Source organism: Lacerta agilis, chromosome 3 (assembly GCF_009819535.1).
Source record: "Lacerta agilis isolate rLacAgi1 chromosome 3, rLacAgi1.pri, whole genome shotgun sequence".
Classification (NCBI taxonomy): domain Eukaryota; kingdom Metazoa; phylum Chordata; class Lepidosauria; order Squamata; family Lacertidae; genus Lacerta; species Lacerta agilis.
Window position 1 is genome coordinate 46,912,704 of NC_046314.1, and position 17,650 is coordinate 46,930,353.

At 40.9% G+C, this 17,650-nt stretch overlaps 1 protein-coding gene across 1 annotated transcript in view; it reads right to left on the reverse strand.

Annotated features, from left to right (window-relative positions):
* The window catches only part of PREP (prolyl endopeptidase), a 61,494-nt gene that overhangs the window by 12,066 nt on the left and 31,778 nt on the right, over positions 1-17,650 (reverse strand). Inside the window, exons 10-11 of the mRNA XM_033143515.1 lie at positions 14,673-14,776; positions 1,673-1,809 (exon numbers count right to left, since the gene is read on the reverse strand). Coding sequence (XP_032999406.1) covers positions 1,673-1,809; positions 14,673-14,776 — 241 coding nt within the window. The remainder of the gene's footprint in view (positions 1-1,672; positions 1,810-14,672; positions 14,777-17,650) is intronic.

A 17,650-nucleotide genomic window follows, 5' to 3' on the forward strand; every position in this document is an offset into this window, starting at 1 on the left:
AGTGAGCATGGTCAAAGGCCAAGTTTCCTGTCCCAGACTGCATTCTGGTCGAACACACCACCTCCATTTGCCAGTATTCTACATCTACACTGAGCCAACCTGGTAGCACTAAGACTGAAAGGTACAGGTGAGCTGCTAGTTAATGCTTCATGTGCCCAAAGTGACTAAGACTTTACAAACGTGGCTGCAAATAGTCTGCGACAAAGCGATGCGCACGAGAGACACTTACACACATGCTGCACACACTGCTTGTTATGTGTACTAAGATCACTGTGTGCACCGAGATGATTTTTGATTCTAAAGCTGAGCTCAGTGATAAAATGGGAAAGGTTTGAAGCTTATATATTATGCAAGTGTTTTTTTGTTTTTGTTTTTGTTTTTTTAAAGTCCATTTAAGCAGGCATTTTTGGTTCTCTGCTTCTGGACTTATGACTCATTCATTTGGGCTTTATTGTCAGGTCACATCTGCAAGGTACATAGCTGAGTGACTGGCTGCTGAATAAAAGACATGACAGCAAAATATGGAGAAAGCCCTTGGGATGTTGAGAGGATAGTTTTCCCTTGGTCACCTGTTCTTGGAATCTTGCAAAGAGCGTGTTTTTATTTCAAGTGTTCTCTTCCATGGTATTGAGTACCTATGAGCCATCTGCCAGAAAACAGCCCCTTCTCTAAAGGCTGACCTCTTTTTTTGGCTGCTAAGTGAACACAAGGATCTGGTAGGGAAACACTCGAGGCCTGAAAACTTGAACTTTTCATTTAAAAAACTGTCTAAATTCTTTGCAAAGGAAACTTCATATCTGAACTTAGAATAAAACAAGTTAACTATAATAAGGCTTTAAAACAATCAGAATTGTGTACAAATGCTGAAAATAGCACAGCTTTAGGAATAAGTGGAAGTGAAATAAAGGGAAGAGAAGGGTAAGAATAACAGGCAGGTAGTAGTTGTGCATAGACCTAACAGTGGCTCTTAATTCAAGTCAGCAGAGCGAGAGATTGTCTTCGCTAAACATCATTGTCTGAGAGCATGAATCTTAAGGCATGGAAGGATTCAATAATTTCAACGTAATGTCATCCCCATGGGAGATGTATAAGAACCTATTTGGGACATTTACAGCACTGTTCTGCTAGCCAGCTGGAAATTTAAGTGAAGCTTTTTTCCATTTATTTTTTTATTTTCGAAATGTACTTTGAGCCTACGGCTCAAAGCAGTTCTCAGGGCAGTGCAGAAGTACTACTTAGGGCAGAGCAGGGCTGGCACCCTCTGCATTTGTCAGATTATCTCTCCTAAACACACAAAGATCATCTATGCAAGAAAAGGAGTGTCACCATTGGACTCAGAGTTTGGTCATGACTTTCAAGCTAGCACAGAAACTCTGCCACATGAAAAATAAGGAATATAGGCATGTTAAAGGAGACCTGCAGTGCGGTCAACAAAAATCTGAAAGCAGAAAAGAGGTGACAAAGCAGGCCGCTTAATTAGCAAATGATCACTCATGTTTTGGGAACTCCCTTAACATGGTTTTTTCCACTGGGTTTAAGTTTCAGTATCAGTATCAGTATCCATTAGCTGCTAAATTCAGGCTATATAATACACTGCACAACTTCCTAATATAAAATTACTGGCACTATTACTATTCTGACAAATCTTCATAAGCACCCCATCTCTGCTTACCTGTAGCTTGGTGTGATTGATATGTTGAAGCCACCATAACCATAAAGGAAAGCAGGATGAGACCCATCAAATTTGATTCCTTTTTTGTGGACAACAAACATTGGAATCTTAGTACCATCTTTGCTAGGGTAGAAAACCTGGAACAGAGAAAAAAATATGTGTATCATTGGTACAGTCAATCTGCTTGGATGGATCTTAGCCATAGGCAACCATTCTAATTTACAAAGGGAAAGGATGGGAAATAGAAATGGGGAACATTTTGATTGTTAGGAAGTTGAAGGACGCAAGAATTATAACATAAGACAAGCACTGCTAAATCAGAACACTAGGTCCAGCATTCTGTTACTGTGTCCAACCAGATGCCCTCAGCAATTTTTAAGTCGCCCATTGGGGAAAAACACTGTTGTAAGCCACTTTGGACACTGTTAAAAAAAAAGTGGATACAGATCAATTAAATGAATGAATGAATGGAGCAGAGTGGGGGAATGATAGTTTTCAGATTATATTCCTAAGAGACTCCAAAAGCTTGCTTGAACAAGTGTTTCTCTGAAATCCAAAGCAAATGAGAACAAGGGGGGCAGGCTTCATTAGAGAACTGAGGCTCCCACTGCAAAGGCCCTGTTCCTAGTTTCTGATAGTATTAGTTTATAGCAGGGGTGGGGAACCTATGTCCAGATATTATTGGACTGCAACTTCCATCATTCCATACCATTGTTTGTGCTGGTTGGGAGTGATAGGAGTTGGAGTTCAATGACACCTGGGGGGCGGGCACAGATTCCTCTCCCCTGCTTTACAGAGAACTCATACCGAGAGTAGAGGCTCCCCTGCTTATATTAATGAGCAATTGATCACACGTAGGAAGAGGTGCTTCCTAAAGCAGGCAAGATCCAGGCTATTTAGCGCTTTAAAACCAGCACCTTGAATTGCTAACTAAAATATCTGAAGAAGTGTGCATGCACACGAAAGCTTATACCAAGAACAAACTGAGTTGGTCTCTAAGGTGCTACTGGAAGGATTGTTTTTTATTTTGTTTTGACTATGGCAGACCAACATGGCTGCCTACCTGTAACTAAAATTTCCTAGCAATTAAGGAATAGAATGCAATATTCTTCTTCTTCTTCTTCTTCTTCTTCTTCTTTTAAAGCTTTATAAAAAATACACACAGACAGCTTTGCTGAAATAAGCCACGCAGAAAACTAAGGGAGAGCTATTTTTGTAGCTAGCAGATAACTTCAAGAGGAATACGATCCCTCTCCCACGTGATATTTAGTGAGTATATTTATCACTGTGCCCACGGTTGGTAAAATCAAACACCACTACAGTGTCTTAAATTAGCTCCTGCTCAATCACAGCTGGAGGGTGGGTGGGCGCATTTCAAAAGATTGGAGTGGGGGCGGAGAATGCAAAGGGGGGGGGGTGGGGTGGGGCGGGAAATGGAACAAGGTTTCCAAAGCATCTATTATTTAGTTACACTGCATGCAACAGGTGACAACAAACTCTTCCAGCCCCGAAAGCAGCCTGCTTTAACAAGTCTTTCACAAGAACAAACACTTCCATAAATCAGTACCAAAGGCTTACACAGAATAACAGGCTCCATGCATGCCTATGACAGCAGCTACTGAATAAAACTGAGCCAGTGCCAGCCGCAGTACCAGAAAGTGGACATGGAGAAAGAGGAACCAACCAACTAGTAGCCTCAAAGCAAAGCATTTTTTTCCACAGTCGTTTCATTCTTCACACAGTGCATACTTAAAACTATGGAACTCGCTTTCACAGGAGGTAGGGGTGGCCTCCAACTTGGCTGGCTCTGAAACGGGATTAGGCAAAATTACAGAGGAGAAGGCCATGAGGACTATCATCTGCCTCCACAGTCAAGAGACAGCGATGCTTCAGAGGACCAGTTGCTGGAAACCTCAGGAGGGGGGAGTTCTCTCTTCTCAAATCCTGCTTGTGGGTTTCCTAAAGGCACCTGGGTGGCCACTGTGAGAACAGGATGCTGGACTAGATGGGCCATTGACCTGATCCAGCAGGCTCTTCTTAAGATTCTTAAAACCACCTTCCATGGTAAAAAAATAGCAGATCTATTATCTATTAAGGATGCATCTTGTCTCCATTGAGTATAGGATAATCTCAGTTTCTTTGCCCTGATCTGAATATGCTAGAAGCACCAGAGAAAAGGGTTTGTGAATTTAGCACAAGTCAATGCTTTATACCTATCCTGTAGGACTCAGGTATATTGGATACCCATTTGACCAACTGATCACGACAGACCCCAAGGACTGTTCTATTGCTTTATCCCAATGAAAGAACAGCTGACCTAATGTTGCCAGCCTTGGTGCCAAACTTCCAAGTAAATAAAGGCTTCCGTCAAGGGAGGCACATACCTAGATATGGTCAGAAAAGCTGTTACAGAAAACAGCAGAAGAATTATAAATAATCAAGGAAGATTTCAGGTAAGTTTTTTTCACCAGCCACCCATAGGGACGTGAAGCAGTGTTATGCTGGTAAAAGAAAAGTGCCAGGAGTCGTCGTCTTCTTTTTTAATCCCTTGTTAGTGAGCCTTGCAGTTGAGTAGCAAATGGTTGCTGGACAACCCCAGGTGGCAGGAGAGAGGAGGAAAAGAAGTGCGGAAGAAACGGAATAAAATATAATTAAAAAATAATAATCTGACAGAAATCCTGCAGCGGAGGCAAAGAATAAAGTTTTTTTATTGTTGCTTAACCAAGTAAGGAAAATAGTTTAATTCCCTCCACACAAATATCAAATGTCAAAAAGGTTTGATGCAAAGTGGGTTAATCAAAAGCTTTTGAAGGCAGCCCTCTTATTGCACTTCTATTCTTTTTGAGTTTTTGCAGAGCACACTGAAGATCAGTGAGCATTCCTTATCCTTTTTGAAAAGGTGTCTCATTGAATGCATTACTAGGAAACCTGAGAAATTAAAGTCAGATCCCTTTCATTAAAGTAGCCCTTAATGCCAGAACATGCCATGATGCAGGCAATTATTGAAAAAAAACAGTCGATAGCAAAGGGGAAAGTGTCAAAGGAGAATATAACTGACACACACAGAAGTCTTTGCAATATAAATAATGGATGTCGTTTACAACTGTGGCTTGAAATCTTGATCCCTTTCCTCCTCCCCACCCCAGTATCTTCTCACCTCTGACACTGAGTGCTCTTAACAGTTTCCCAGTTGGAAGCTACAACAATTGAACGAATGTGCTAATACCTTTTAGCATCTTCTCTGTATCACAAGAGACCAACCGTCCATTCAGCCTAGTAGTGTCAACCTTGGCTGCCAGCGACACTCCAAAGCCTCTTAGGCAGAGATAATTCTTACCCCTCCTACCCGAAACATTTTACCTTATACTGCACAGTTTCCATTCCTAGTTTGGGATCAGATATTAGCATGTCAACTTGCCAAAAGGGAGACAGTGAAGGTGCAAGCCAAGTGTCAATAGGCAGGGGGTTCCCAAGTGTGCTGTCACACTAAAAGATCTATTTCATACAAGCACGGAGCAAGTTAATACGGGGCATTTGCAGCAGTGCCAGTTCCTCAGATCAAAGTGGTCCAGTGGGCATGCATGGGGTAAAGATGTGATCACAAGCAAACTGATCCCAAGATGTTCAGGGCTTTATATACCAGTAGTAACACCTTGAACTTGGCCCAGTAGCAGAGTGGCAACCAATGCAGGTATCTGAGCAGGGGTGTTAAATGCTGACAGGGTTTCACTCCTGTTAACAATCATGCTGCAGCATTCTGCACTAACAGAAGCTTCCAGATCAAGCACACCCAGTTGTGGTTTCTGCTCTCCAGGATCTTCTCCTTTAATTAGTTAGGCTTTAAAAAAAAAAGTCTCTTTAAGTCACTCTTTGTTTCAAGAACCATCACACTCTTTTGGTTGCTCTTTCTTGAAAAAGTGATTTTGTTGTCAGCCTATTTATTAGATTGTATAGTAGCTGCTGCCAAGAAGAACATCAGTCTATGACAATGGAGGCCACCTATGGCTTATGATCATTAATCTTAGGAGTGGGAAAACGTTGTGTTGAGATTAATAACGACTTTTTTCTGCTGTCACCCTACTTTGTAAGTTTCATGAGAGATGCTTCAAGGACAAAGCAGTAACAATTAGCCTGAGAAAGGTGACTGACTCTGAATAACTCATAAGCACATCTCTCACAGCTCAAGTTAGTAAATTCTCCAGGTGAAACGGAAAGCAAACATCCCTGTAATAAAACTGCCCAGTGCTAAAAGACTGCACTGTACAAAAAAAAAAGAACAAGAAAAAATGGCTACAAGCAAACAACGTCAGGCTGTAAGAAATGACAGGACAACAATAAAAATGACAACTTCCACCCTTGATCAAAGCTAATTCTACCACAAAGTTGCAAAACTCACCCCATATTTCATTTAATTTTTCATGCTGAAAGTAGAAACATTGGATGGTATCCAAAAAAGCTGTCCCATTTGCAAAAGTACTTTTGCTTGTGCCACAGAACCTCCCCTCCTTCTCTCCATTTATCCCCAAATATGCTCTGGATGGTTGTGGGTGAAGCCCAGAACAACTGTGGGGGGAGGAAGTTCCATTGTGTAAATGGAAATCCTTGTAGGAACAGGACAATTTCACTGGATACAAACCACTGGCAACACCATGAAATCTCTACATATTTTAAACGTCTAGCTAAAACGGAATGGGAGATCATCGCAGTTACATGTAAGAGGTGTTTTTGCAAAGAAATAACCTTTGAGTCCTGTAAGGTTTTATTCTATATGCTATGCGTTTTACCATCTTTATGAAGTCACTGGGTTATGTCATTCTGGGATCTGAAGTGAGGTCATCAGTATGCAGATGACATCCAGCTCTTATTTCTTCTTGTCATCAGAGTTAGGCAAAGCTGTGGTTTTTGCTGAATCAAGGATTTGGTTAGAGGCTGGATGAGCCAATAAACTTCAAGCTGAATCCTGACAAGATGGAGGATGTGTCCTGCCTAGTTCCAGAAAACCCTAAATACAGCCTTCCCCAACCCGAGGTTTTGGACTACAATTCCCATCAGCCTAAGAGAGAAGGAAGGTGGTATTCAAGATTCCTTAATTACAACATGGCATCATTGTTGTTGTTCAGTCATTCAGTCGTGTCCGACTCTTCGTGACCCCATGGACCAGAGCACGCCAGGCACCCCTATCCTCCACTGCCTCCCACAGTTTGGCCAAACTCATGCCAGTCGCTTTGAGAACACTGTCCAACCATCTCATCCTCTGTCATCCCCTTCTTCTTGTGGCCTCCATCTTTCCCAACACCAGTGTCTTTTCCAGGGAGTCTTCTCTTCTCTTGAGGTGGCCAAAGTACTGGAGCCTCAACTTCAGGATCTGTCCTTCCAGTGAGCACTCAGGGCTGATTTCTTTAAGAATAGATAAGTTTGATCTTTTTGCAGTCCATGGGACTCCCAAGAGTCTCCTGCAGCACCATAATGGCACCATTACTGTTTTACATTTTTTGTGAACCACGTAGAGAACATAGTTAATGGGTGGTCTATAGATGCCTACCCATAAACTGAAGGGATTCTTAAGACATTCAATAAACTGTTTATGCACAGTACAATATAAGTATAATATAATCAAGTGCAGGATTATATTAACTATGCAGGGAACTGACATCTATAAACACTTTGTAAACAGCTGGGACAAATGATTGGAACTTGAGTTGCTCTGCTAAACAAAGATTGTTACTTTCCAATTAAGATCTAATTTCAAAACATTTTAACAGGCATAAACAACCCTTCTGAGCATATCACCTTTCTTTATTAAAGAAGCACTGTTATGCTATATTCTAACGCTAATTTAATACTGTTTGTTGGACTGGCATATCACTACTGAACTCAGTTCAAAGAAGCCCATCTATAATTTATCTTCTCTTAAAGAAAGATCTCTAATGGGATTTGCAACATAATACATTACTTCTCCCATCCAGAATGGAACCACACACCTTAACCCCAACCAAGACAAAGACCTTTTTGTTGACCAAATTATAATTGAGGACCCCATTTCTGCACTGCTCAGAGGTGTAGCTGTCCCAAGATGGGTCTTTCTGCCCCTCAAACTAGGGAAGGAGGTTATCTTTTCCTGGCTCCACATTTCCTAAAACTACTTTTAGATGGATTTTGATAGTGTGTGTTAGTTTAAATATGGCATCCAAATTTTGAAAACCAACTCAAAAGAAACCCCTAACAACACACTGTACTACATTACAACACTCAGACACACCATTTTGTCGAGGTGAAACTTTTTCCTCTAAAACTGAGAACCAATATGATATTCTAGCTACATTTACACCGATATGTTTTTGGCACTTGTTTCAGAACAGTCTGGATTCACCCTCCTTCAATTTCCATGGAATAAAGTGAATTCACAGTGATGCTGCTCAAGTTTTCAACTACTGAATTCTAATTCTAATTCCAAGTACAAACTACTAATCATGTTCATAATACTTAATGACATTATAACTCTAGCATCATTTTTTCAAGAGTTCTTTTCTGGCTCAGATTTTAATCCATGCAGGTGTGCATCTCACTCTACACTTCTCATTCCTCAATGTTGTTTTGTCAGAATCCCAGGTACCTGGGAGCCTCACATACAATTTCCAGGGTTCCTTTGAAGGCTTCTTGTGCTTAGGATGCAGTTAATTCTTTGGATTTGGCTTGCAAGAGAAGTGAAGGAGGAAGGGAGTCTAATTCTGAACTGAGGTTTATACACCCTCAGAGTTGATCCTCAGAGTAAGCAACAAGGCTTTCATTCCAGCTTATATAAAAATACATTATATGGCAGGAATTGAAAATATACTCCAAAACATCAGGAGGGTATCACAATTCCCATTGGCTTCAGCGGGCATAGTCAATTGTCAGGGATTATAGGAGTTGTAGCCCAAAATATATGGAGATCACCACATGGGTTATCCTATGCCTAGAGCAATATTCCTAATTACCCAGATGCCCATCAGCAAGTGTTTAGAATGTTCTGCCACTTTCATGAAACATTTTGAACTGTCAAACCAAATAAATTGAGATCCACTTGCTAATGTAAGAGGCAGTACCGTAATTCTTCTCTATCTTGGGAGTATGTGAAATAATGTGTTGATTGTTAACTCACAAAGGCAAGATCAATCTGTATTCCTAGATCAATGTTTGTGTTAGCTGCAAAACTACAATTAAAAGGGATAAAAGTTTTACCCATGTTCCATTTCAGAAAGGATACTGGAGGGGAAGAAAGGACAAATAGACTTTATCCTTCCCTTGAGTAAAGATGAACTCAATTACTTACAGTAAAACTCAAAATACATCTTTATTCAGAGTACTTTAAAGACTGGAAAAGCTTTCATTTAAATTGCCATTAAAAAGCTTTTCTTGCGCAGTAAGCAATTTGTAGAGCAATAGGATCAATGGGTATGGATTGAAGCAGATCTACTGTGCTTCCATTCAGGACGGTCTTTTAACAAGCGGCATCTGAAGGTTTGGAATGAAGCCTCAGATTGCAACATCCTCATCCATCAGTCAAGATTTCCACTACTCATTGGAAACAAGTTTGTTCCAGCTGCGTATGTTGCTAGAAATACTACCCAAACTATCACGACATATTGCATGCAGGTATGCAGTCCAACATTACCTGTTCACAAAAAGTGCTCTGACATCTCATCTGCAATGCAGGATAAGCAGGTCCAAACTTTTAAAGCAGCACAGAAGAGTGAAGTTTGGTGGGTACAACTCCTCATGCAATAAGAGAAGCTGCACATGCTGATATTATCTGTATCTTTCATTTTATCTGGGCACCCCAGGACTCAAGATGTTTGAAAAGAAAACCATGTTCAACAACAATTCATGAAGAGACCAGTCCTTCCTTACTTTCAATTTGGGCTGCAAGCCTCTAGGGGTACTTGTTTTAAAACAATGGTCTTATTTGTACATAAGGGCAAGGAATGGTCTGGTCCAAAATAAACCCACGGTTTGCTGCTCAACTGCATCCCTCTCTCCTTCCTGTGCTGCACTGGAAAGAAGCAAACCAGTAATCTCCTTTTGCATTATGTGCAGATGAGTGTTTATGCTTTGCTATTCTCCAAACAAACCATGAATGGAAGCCAACGTTTATTGTTTGCTTTATTGCTTGTGGTTTGAAGGAAACAAACCACAAATGCCATTTGCTAAACCAGCACTCTGGTTCCTTTCCTATTGGCCTGGCAGTTGGCACAGGGAGGAGAGGGGAGCAGCATGCATCAGTAAACTGCATGCTCAGAGTAAACCATCCATTTATGACTTACAATGGTTTATGGCTTATTGTTATGTGTGAACCAGTTCACTGGCACAGACTTGGAAGTCGTAGCAATGCTTGAAGAAATAGGAATAGGAAAACTATGTTCACAGGTCTTGTCTATGATCATGGGTCTTCCCCAGAAAAAGGAACAGGCAACAGCAAGAAAAGAGTAGGCTAAGAAGCACTTAGATGCCAGAATTGGGGAAGAAGGGGGGGGGGGACACCAACCAATAAATTTTATTCTAGAGAAAACTTATTTCTTGTTCCTGTGCTAGCAAAACACTCAGCACACACTAGGAGGCAAAGCCTTCTGTATTTTTCACCAAGGCCAACAAGAGAAGGTAACACCCCAACTGTTCCCAAATGGATGGAAGTAGCACTAAGCTGAAAGTACTCACCCCCCCCCCATTTTCAGCATTGCTGAAAAGCAATGTGACTTGCATTATTTTAGATTGCCCTCAGCTTCACTCGCCCCCTCAGTGATGTCATCATATAGCTAAATCTAATTGGCCGCACAGCATTATTAGAGCACATAATCTCCAATGGATAGGATCATCCATAGGACTAATTAAGGCTGATTGGAGCAGCAGCAACAGCTGGGGGGGGTAATATCTGAAGAAGCGTTTCTCACCATAACAATTAATTTCTACTTGAAAACTAGCGTATTTGGCAGAGCTCCAGACAGCAGGCCTGAGCATACAGGGTGGCATCCTAAACCTGCATTCATAATAACTATTACTAGAATCTGAGCCATATCTCTTCGGTAGAGCAACTGCTTTGCATGCAGAAGGTGAAGGTTCAAACACTAGCATTTTCCAGACAGGACAGGGGAAGAACCATGCCTGAAATCTTTGTCAGCCACTTGCAGTCAATGTAGACAACGTAGGAGACATACATCAGTATAAGGCAGCTTCCTATGTAAAACCAGACCACTTGTTTGAGGGGGGCAACCAATAATTTTAAGTTGGCTAAAAATAAATTAGCACCTGCCTATTACTTAAGGCTATAGGTAACTATTTCACTCTAAAAGGTACAGTAGAAACACCAACAGAAAGCAATAAAATAAAATAAAATACTTTTATTATTTGTATTCCGCCCATCTGACTGGGTTGCCCCAGCCACTCTGAGCAGCTCCCAACAGAATATTAACTTCCTAAAGAACAAAGCAAGGCACAGCCCTTCTGAAATAATAATATTTTCAGTTATCTTAAGGATAATGCTTGTTAGCAAGATTGCAGAGCCACTGAACATGCCAATTTTGAATCCCAGTAGACCATTTATTTGTATTCTCCCTTAAAAATTGTGATCTGAATCTCTTATTTTCCTCCATAAGGTAAATCAGGAACTTGGTTAGCACATTTTTTAATGGAAAAAAATGATTTTCATTAAAAAAAAAAAGTTTGCACATTAAATAATCACGAAGTGTCACACTGGTAAGGATAGCATGATCCAAGAATGGTGTGGGAAGATAATTGTAAAGAAATTTCTCTTACAAACTCTGCCAATTAAATTCAGTTCTGACTCATCCTCAACCCTGTCAAGATTACCACAACTGTACCTGATACAGGCAATTCTGTGTAAAGGGCGAAGATTATTTTAATCTCGTTTCTACTCCTGAATAAACAAATATTGCAGTCTACATTGTTAAATGTAGTAAGAAAGGAGCTATACTAAGTTCACTATATAACCCAGACATTTCTGATGGTTTCCCATAGACATCTGGTTTACCACTGTGAGAACAGAATGCTAGATCAGATGGGCCTTTGGTTTGATCTAGCAGGTCTCTGATATTCTTATATTTTCACAATATGACCCTTAATCTATGCTATTCCTTAGAATAGACTGTTATCCTTAACCACTCATGCAACTTTCCTTTAAATAGAAGTTCACAACAGACAATTCCTGGAGCCTATCATTTTGTATCTGTTTAACTGGCATTAAGAGCAATTGAACTGGTCTCAACCATAACGTTTCTGTACCTGTAATCTTGGCCTGCCAAAATAACTGTACTGAATTCTGAACTGGAACAGCTGGAGGTGTAATCTATGATGAAATATCACTCTAGGGTATAAATATGATGAGCACAGGGCTCATGACAAGGACTGAAAATGCCTAACTTTTACCTATGAATCACATATGAATGATTTACAATACCAAACAGGAAAGCTCAATTAAAGAGAACTGTGCGAACTTGTCTCTGTCCCTACATAAACTTAGGGAGGAAAACAGTGTTAATAATGGGTAGGGGACTAGTCTTCAAAGGCCTGTCTGGCTTGTCTCTTTAAGACACATTTAAGCTTAACAGTAGTTAAAAAGAGAACATGGTTTGGCTTAGCATTACAGCTGAACTCAGGTTCATGGTTTGTTTCTCAAAAAACAATACCAAAAAAACCTCCACAACTGACGATGCACGCAAAATCTTCTGCAAAACACATTGCAGGACCCAGTGATCAGAATAGCCCCTTGCAAAGCGAGGCCAAACCACCAGCTAATTCCGATCTTGCAAAGCGATTTGTAAGGGGCATTACAAGACCCAAATATCAGTTCATTGTCGGTGCTTTGAATGCTGGTTGGATTTGTGACATAAAGTGATTGACAGGTGGATGGACACACCCAACAGTCGGATGTGGTTTAATGGGGATGCTCCACCGTTTCTATCAAGCTCCCCATCCCTGCCACAGTAGGCAAAGCCAAACAGCTGTCTCAGTTGCTTTCTTCTACCCAGATGAAAGAACAAAAACACCAACCAACCAACCGACAAACAAACAAACCACCCAGCCACAAAATTCAATCATATTTGAGAAGAATTTGTCTGAATTATACATTCATGTTTAATCTACTCTCAGTGCTTTATGGAAAAGTGATGCCAATTCTGTACACTCATACACATACTCAAAGATTTTCTGAGCGTTTAAATAACAAACATCAACATAAAACACAATCACAATACATCCTTTAATCTTCACTAATATATGCCATGCTAGCAATGATGGACTTATCAGAAATACTATGTCTCAATAATACTGTGTGTTCTAGCAACATGAGTATATTGTTAGTCCTATTAGAGATACCTAGTTTAATGTACTGAAAACAGCCTAGTCATAAAAATGTTGACATTGCACAGCAGTGATGACTTTAAAAGCTTCAGTCAAAAGAATAGAATTGGTTCCTTTTAAAAAACAAATCTCAAATAACTGATGTTGAATTCTTCAATCGTTTGCGTAGTTTTAACATTGGAACTTGAGGCAAGTACAGAAATGATTTTAGATTCTACAAACATTTTCACCTAAAATTCCCATTAGCTTTTCCTCCTACTGAAACACTTTAATTACACGGGTATTTGAATTCAATTACTGTCATCTCACTGAATGTAGGAACACTGTATACTTATTAAAGTTACACACCCATGTCCTTTTTGCAAGAACACAAGATGGGTCACAAAAGTGCAAGTACACAGTATGCTTGTATTAAGCAACAATGGTGGCACCTTTGATAATCTCTCTTGCCCATCTGTCTGCAGTGGAGTCGTAAGATGAGTGGCTGCAGTCTCTCTGTCCCTGACCTAGTCCAGCACCCCATTTTCACACTACCAAACCAGGTGCTTCCAGAAAAGCTCACAAATAGACATGGAGGCAATGCCCTCTCCCCACTGTCTGCTTTCCCCCTCCAGCAAGGAGCAGTCAATGGCATGTGGCATCATGAAGGTTCTTTTCAGCCATCATGGCTGAGAGCCACTGACAAGTGGAACTTGCAAGAAAATGTTGCTATGGATTCTCATTCTAACACAATTTCACCTATGCAAGGATTCAGCCAGTAAGCCTTCTCCTAAGAGCTGAAGAAGGAACTGTGGGGTGCAGAGAAAGATGGGCAGCCTAATTTTCCTGGGTGGGCAATTGACTCCAATTGGGGAGGGGGGTAGTGAGAATTTCAGGTTGAGGGTAACTGAAGGGGGTTAATAACTGAAAAAGAGGGGATGGTATCCCTACTGTTACGTTAGCGCAATGACTTTTCAGCTACACCATGTAACTTCCTCACTTTCTTCTCTCCCTGCAGGCCTTATGTCCCCGCCCCATCTACTCCAGAGAGTTGGGGAAGCTCCTAGAGCAGATTTAGGGGTGTCACAGGAAGAGTGAGGAAGTTACACTGCACAGCTTAAAAGTTGCCTCACCAGCGTAACTGTTCAGTTGGATACTGCCCTGCGTCAGGAAGGGAACAGAAGGAAGGAGCAGTCCAAGCTGCTGGGGAAGGTGGAAAGGGAAAGGAGACTCAGGGTCTCTCTGGCACTGGCACTGTTGAAATTCCAAGTAAACGCTTCAAATTCAGTACCTGTTCTCAAGGAGTCTCACTAGATTCTCTTTTAAGTCACTATAATTGGCCTGGGACACTCTGAGACTAGATAGTAAAGCATGACTCATAGCAAACACCAGCTACTGTTATTAACACCACAGAATCACAAAGTATGGACTTTAGGGTGTCTGCCCAGGTGGCACATTAATTTTCACAGGGTACTGTCACCATCAACATGAGATCAAAATGTCCTGTTGATTAATGGGCTCCATCCTACAACTACCGGTATACTTGCCAGGGTGCAAAATTGACCAAAAGGTAAATTCAAATAAATTGTAACCAACAGCAACACTTGCTAGCCTTTTACTGCAGTTGATTAGAATCTGTAAGAAAGGATCACTGCTTCTCTTTACTCACCTGCACTGTTTGGTAAGCTGAAGGATCAAATCCTTTCACTGTGACCTCTCGGAAAACTCTTGGCTCCAGTTCTTCTTTGGTCAGATCACAGTGGTAGATAATACCTGAAAATGTAATTCAATTTGGTCACTTACTGATTCAGTGCCTCTTCAAGGAACAGAATTCACAAGAGTCTGTAGCTATTATTGGTATACCAACAAATGTATAAAAACCAAGCACACACACACACACACACACACACACACACACACGTATGAACCTTTGAAAATACAAATGAATAATAATTTATCAAGGCTCAACTTTTTAGCTGATGCAGAGTCTTTCCCCGTGGATCTAGTTGATGAAGTCTGCTAGAATTCTTGCATTTCAAAAAGTAGCTCAATTTTCCCTTTCTTTCTTTATAATTAAATGGTACTTGAAACACTCGTCTCCTCTCTAGAAAGCCCCAAAGCATTCTGGCTTTTGCATAAGATGCACTTAGGAATCAACACTTTGTATCCTCACCATCAAGTAATATCACCTTTAATCTTCCTTGGCCTCATATAATGAAAGGCTTTGAAATGGGATGATATGTTTTTAATGACATACCCTGCAAAAAGTGAGTCGAGCACACCTTTGAAATTGCCTGATATGCCATTAAATGTACACTCAGTTGTGACCTTTCATCTTGCTGCAGAATTCTCAGATGACTGATCTTTCCCTGCTCAGCCCTTCAAACTAAGTCAACATTTTCCCATTTCCTACAACATAGTGAAGCATTAGCTATGGTTTAATGTGGCCTGTGAACACAGCTGGTATCTACTCTTTGTGTTTAATTGCCTGAGCAGTGATATGTCACATAGTGAATAAGCTGCCTTTTTATTTTTATTTTGTTCTTAACACAAAACTGGGCAGAGTGTATTGTGTTACAAGTATGACAGAATTACTCATCAAAATAGTGTCTGACACACAGGCTTTCAGCTCCGATTCAGCAGGCTTTTCAATTGCCAAAGTTTAACAGTAAGTTCAAAGCAATGTACAGGGATCCAGCAAAGACACAGATTGTTATGGATCAAAAATGCCTTGCTACATTCTTGCATACTTTGGGGGGGATTATGCATGGCAAATGTAATCCTGGGCTCCTATTCTTCCTTTTTTAGTGACTTCTAAACTTGCTGTAGATGGACATTTCTCCTAGAAATAAATTCTATTTGCTCACAAGGCTCTCACAGTCGAATGTACTTAATACTTGTCTGCATAAAGTGAGCTTTACATGAAGAAAGAATGATAAAAAAATACTCTCTTAAAGTAAGGCCAATTTTGTAATTGCTTTCCTTATTAATGGCCCTTCCTTAAATCACAAACAAATGAAGAGTAAACTAACCATTTCAACAAGGGCATTCTACCATTTACAATGGTTAAAGTGTTGGACTGTGGTCTGGGAGATCAGGGTTCGAATCCCCACTCAGCCATGAAGCTCACTGGGTGGCTTTGGGCCAGTCACCATCTCTTAGTCTAAGCTACCTCACAGGATTGTTGTGAGGATGAAATGGGGAGGAAGATGTACACGGTGTACACTGCCTTGAGATCCTTGGAATATAAAGGTGGTAAATAAAAATATTTACCACCTTTATATTTTCTGAGGGGCCCGAGGAGGGTAACCCTACAAGCAATAAGCCAACCACCCCAGACCTACTTCATCTAGCTTCTCCAGTCTGTAGCTTTGCAAACTGCCCTGGAAACATGATGGATGGGTGGCATTAAAAAAGTACTTCCATTCTCATACAACTGGTTTCCCCTTAGCAGAGCAATAAGTCAACAGCAGAGGTTTTTGGCACAGACATCAGTGATGGGCATTCCTGCTTAGAACATGTTGTGTCACTCTGCATTTTTGCTCTTTTTTATTGTATGCTGGGCTTGTATTTAGTCATCTGCCCAGTTGAGGAGGGAAGGGTCACAGACAGTGGAGAACTACTAACTTAGGACATTACTAGGTGCAGCACACTCAATGGCTGTTTCAGTTTCCATCTTGGAGAGGAAAGAATGGGAGTGCTGATAGTTGGGAGGGATAGACAGCCAACAATGAATTATTATGTGCAATCAGTGGTGTTGCTAGAGTCCTAGGTCACCTGTCCACCTCCCCCTGCACCTTTCCCCCTTTAACATCACAATATAACATACTTTTTACTTTCTTTATAGGGTGTGCTGCAAGGTATGATCCCAGGGAAGACCCCAACCACTTTCTCCCAAGGGAATGTGGCCCTAGACCCTGAAATGGGTGCCCACCTTTGTCCACAAGACCATAATTAAGGAAAATGGGCTTTCAACTAATATCTTGTTGCTAATACAGTTCCTTTCTTGCACTTACATTTCTCACCATTGAGGTGATTTTCACACAGCCTCATCTGTACGCTGCTGTATTTTGATTTTACAATGCTTCCTTAACTCTGAGGAATTTGCTAGCTTCTGTCTGGCTTTCTGGAGGAGGGAGGGCTCAGTATCAAGGGGCACTAAGGGACAAGAGCTGCTGGTAGTCAGCATCTTGCAAGACACCAGGCTGGAACCAGAATGTCAGAGCCCCGGCTCTGCAAACATTCAAGACAGTTTACTAACGTAAAATTAAAATGTTCAAGAATACAACACTGATAGCACAAGCCATCATTCTATAAAACAACAAAAGACACCGTAACACTTCTGCAAGTGTTAAAACACACGGCTACAAGAAGTGCCAAGCAGAAACTGAGTGCAAGAAAGAAGATGATGCTATTAAACATTGCTGGCACAACTGCAGTCAGCTAAGAGCAGCTTCCTGACTTCTTTCCTCTCTTCTCTTTCCCACCCGCTATCTGAAGGAGACCAGAAATGAAACCACAACTTGAGGCTATCAACAGGAACCAAATTTGTTGTCCAACCAATTCAGGAGAATGAAGAAGAATGCAATTTTCAAGCTTGTCTGCTCAGATCCCCTTGGCACAAGAACTAATCTGTAAATTACAGCG